Source organism: Orycteropus afer, unplaced genomic scaffold (assembly GCF_000298275.1).
Source record: "Orycteropus afer afer isolate SDZICR_OR568_19922 unplaced genomic scaffold, OryAfe1.0 scaffold00049, whole genome shotgun sequence".
NCBI classification, from domain to species: domain Eukaryota; kingdom Metazoa; phylum Chordata; class Mammalia; order Tubulidentata; family Orycteropodidae; genus Orycteropus; species Orycteropus afer.
In genome coordinates, this window is record NW_006921636.1 from 6,961,321 (window position 1) to 6,965,498 (window position 4,178).

The 4,178-nt window shown below is 49.9% G+C and overlaps 1 protein-coding gene across 1 annotated transcript in view; it reads left to right on the forward strand.

Moving 5' to 3' along the window:
* Window positions 1-4,178, forward strand: part of PTGIS (prostaglandin I2 synthase) — a 45,444-nt gene that overhangs the window by 23,940 nt on the left and 17,326 nt on the right. Inside the window, exons 4-5 of the mRNA XM_007938430.1 lie at window positions 1,409-1,466; window positions 4,121-4,154. Of these exons, the coding sequence (XP_007936621.1) occupies window positions 1,409-1,466; window positions 4,121-4,154 (92 nt within the window). The remainder of the gene's footprint in view (window positions 1-1,408; window positions 1,467-4,120; window positions 4,155-4,178) is intronic.

The following is a 4,178-nucleotide window of genomic DNA, read 5'->3' on the forward strand; positions in this document are numbered from 1 at the left end:
GATGTGGATGAAAATTTACAGAACTGATTGATTTTCCGTTCAACATTTCATGCACATTTGGTTTCGTGACATTCACGACGCAGCAGAACTCATTACACTTTCTCCCTTTTTCCTTCAGTCTTCTTTGCTATCCCTTCTTGCTTTCTGAGCTTTATTCCTGGGCAAGTGCTGCCCTTTGTGGTTGATTATTCTCAGGAGTGTGTATTTCCCTGGTGCTACTGCTCACCTTATAAGCCTGACTATTCCTTGGCTGACAGTTGACCCACAGGGGTAAGTTCAGTTCCAGGCTTGAAGGGTATCTAGGGTCCATCATCTCAAGGATTCCACCAGTCTGTATCAGACCAGTAAGTCTAGTCTTTCTAATGATTTTGAGTTTTGTTCCATGTTTTTCTCCCACTCTATCCAGGACCGCCTATTACGATTCCTTTCAGAGCTGTTGTCCGCAGTGGTAGCTGGGCACCATCTAGTTCTGGTCTCAGGGTCATGGAGGCTGGGGTTTGCTCTTGCAACTATTTTCATACATCTTTGATCTTCTTCACTCCTTTTTGCTGCAGATGGGAAGAGGTCAATAGATGCACCTTGACTGGCCCCTGACAAGCTTTTAAGACCCCAGTCCCTACTCACCAGAGTAGGATGTAGAACATTGTCTTTGTGGATTGTGTTGTGCCGGTTGACTTTGTTGTCCCCTAAGGCTGTGTTCTGAGCCCCCAGGCCCAGCCATTCATTTGCTCAAGGTGTTTGGTTATGACTTAGAAGTTTTTAAAACTTTGCACCCCTATGTTCTACTGTAGTCTTTGGCTTTCTTCATTTTGTTTTGTTCTCTTTTCATATTATTCCTCTAACAGATGAGTAGTAAGAGATTTGCCTTAAATTTCACTAATCCTGCCTTCCATTGATTCAGTTCTGCTCGTCACCCTTCCAATGCACTATCTATTTCTAAAATTTGGGTTTGGTGTTTTAGATTTACATTTACTGTTTTTGCATGTTTTCTAGGTTTCCCTGGATTTTTGCCAATTGGTTCTTACATTGTTTTCCTGAAACAATACAATTCTCTAGATTTTTTGTGTGTTTTCCTTGATTTCATCTCTGATTTCCTTGTTCTTGTCTGTGTTTTCCTTGATCTCTTTCTTAATCTGTTGAAGGGTCCTAAGTAAAATCCTTTTGAATTCCTTATCATGTAGTCCCAATGCCATTTTTCTCTCTGGGAGATGTTCTAGCCCTGTATTTTGGTCAGTTGCTTGAGCCTTATTGTCCTTTGTTGTGTGTGGGATTTGAAGCTGTCTGTTGTCTCTGATATTGTGGATTGTTGTATTAATCTGTTGATTGCATGTTGATTTGCCTTACCTAGATTTTTGTTTTGTTTTAATATATCTGGGCAGTGAGGTGAGTGTGCTTCTCTGGTGACTAGCTGGCAGCACGGGGTGCTCACCACCTGTCTCTGGGTGAACTTGGTCGTGTTTGGGAGTGTGGGCTTGAGTGTCCAATTGCTGGTCGTGTGGAGTAGCTGAGGGCAGGGTGGGCAGGTGTTGGCTGCTGTTGGTCATCAGTCCAGTGGTGGTGGAGTGGCTGGTGGCACTCACTCAGTGGAAGGGGCAGCAGGTGTGGTGCCTATGGCTGGGTCGGGTCACTGGCTTATGACTCATGGGGAAAATGAAGAGGGGGAGGAAGAGGAGGAAAACAACAAGGGACGGGGAAAAGAACGGGAAGAACTAAGTAGAAAGAATAAAGGAAAATGAAAAGCAGCACAGTTCTGGTGCAAGTGCTGGCCCCCAGACTCGGCTGCAGCGGGAACACAGCACTCACCCTGCAGAAGCTCGCACCAACCACTGCAGAGGGTGTGGGTGGGCGCTGTCGACCACAGAGGTGGGGGCAGGGTGCTCACTCCACAGGATCATAGAAAAGGGGGGAGGAGGAGGAAGAAAAGGAAAGGAAGGGCAAAAACGGGGAGGCAGGAAGAGGGAAAAAGAAAGGAATGAGTGAGTGAGGGAGGGAGGGAGAGAGGAGGAGGGAGGGAGGGAGGGAGGGAGAGAAGGAGCACAGTACTGGTGCCAAACGCAGCTGTGGCGGGAGAATGTGGCGGGAGAATGTGGCGCTCACATTGTGGTGAGAATGTGGCGCTCACGCTGTGGGAGGCCACACCACAGCCTGCAGAGGGGCAGAGGCAGGGCGTCCACTCCACAGAGTCAAATAGAAAGTGGAGAGGAGAAGAAGAAAAAAGAAAAGAAGAGGGAAGAAATAAGAAGAAAGAAAGTGGCACACACTGGCAGTGGGGGGTGTCTCACTGTGTTGGGGGTGGGGGTGGGGAGGCTTCCCCTCTGGTCACAAGGAGGTTGTGCTGGGTAAGGGGGAGATCACATCTCTTTGGTCACTGATCACCCATGTGGGTGCTGGTGCAGTCCTGGGTGAGCAGAGCTAGTTATCTGGTTCCTGCCCTGATTGGAATGCTGCTTGCAAAAATTCAAAGTGGCTGCACCATCCCAGACCAGTGGGCAAATCATGGCTCTGTTTGCCTCCTTGTTTGCTATTTTCATTCAGTTGCTTCCTCTAATTGGTGTTTAATCTCCTTCTTTATTCTTTCCTTTGAAGCTTTGGGCCCCAAGGTTGTCATTTGTGTCCATTTCACTTGGTTTCTTGGGTCTTTGTTGTAAATCTGCATAGTCTATCATCTGAAATCGACATTGGCTTATTTTCATTGCTTAATTTTGGTAGAAATATTTGTACAGGACAAAGTTTCTCTCCTTTTAGGAGAAGCGACAATGCAAGTGCCATGATAAGCGGTGACATATTTAACTGCACTGTCATGGCAGCCCCAGGGACTGGCCAGCTCCTATTCTTCTAAAAGGGGGGCTGTAACTCAGACCAGATTCTCTCCTTCCTTCAAATCAGCAAAAAATTTAGATTTTTGTGAATCCAGTTTATGGGTTGCCCTTGACAGCTTCTGCCATGGTGAGAGGGAGGCCTTTAGTATCAAGAAGAGAAGCCCAGGGCCTTGGAAGGGAGAGAGAATTCTTTCTGGGCTGATGCAGAGGCTCACATAGGGCCAGCAGGTTGGAGTCCAGAAGGTGTTCAGCTGCTCTGAGGAAGGATTGACATTTAGTGTGATGCACAGATGGTGAGCTCTCCGTCCCTCGGGGTACGGAAGCCAGAGCTGGCTGGTTGATAGGGAGGTGAATGGGATTCAGAGGAAGGAAGGAAGGGTGCTGATTTGGATGACTCTGAGACCATAATCGTGTTGACCCCGTAATCTTCCTTCAAGATCATATTCTCAGGACCAAGTGCTAACTATTCATTCATCCATCCATTGAATATTTAATGAGGACCTACTATGTGTCCGCACTGTAGGGGTATAAGGAGAAAGCAGGGACCAGACAGACCTCTCTTGAGGTCCCACCCTGGTCATTCCTGATCCCGTCTTATCCTGTTCAGGGACCACCCCTCTCCAGGGACTGGGAGGAGCTTGGGTGGATGGGGTAGTGTCATGGGGACATCAGTGACCTCTCTGGAGAGGCCTCAGCTCCTCACTCCACATGGAAGAAGTGAAAGCCTGCAGTTTCCTTCCTGGGACGAGGCCAGTGGGGCTGGCCTGGGGCTGGACTCCTGAATCCGTTTCCTCTGAGAGTGTTTCTGGGGGAGGTGGGGGTAGAGGGCTGTGAGTACCTGTGAGTGTGTATGGGGGAGTGTGTGGGTGTGAGTGTGTGTGTCTGATCGAGGGCGCATGCGAGTTCCCTGTGTCTCCTTCCTTCTCCACACCTGGCCAGGCCTGTTCCTGCTCAGACCTCCCGGGGCCCTCACCTCCTCAGTTCAAGCCCAAACGTCTCACTGTGGCAGCCATCCTCCCTACCTTGCCCTGCTGTGCAGTGACTGGCCCTGCCAACTCCCAGAACCCTCTCCCCGCTCTCCTCACACAAGGCAGCTCTGCCCCCTGGTGGCTGACCGCTGGCAGCTCTGACAGCTCCAGGCGCTGCACTGTATATGCCCCCTGCCTCTCCCTACCCGTCTCCCCCTGCCTCTCCCTACTCGTCTCCCCCTGCCTCTCCCTACACGTCTCCTCCTGCCTCTCCCTACACGCTCTGGCTCTTCCCTCGGTGTTTGCTCTGGCTCTTCCCTCTGCCTTCCTGAGCCTTGCTCCTCATCCTTCAGGTTTCTGCTTCGATGTGAGCCCCTCCCCTGCCTCTCTC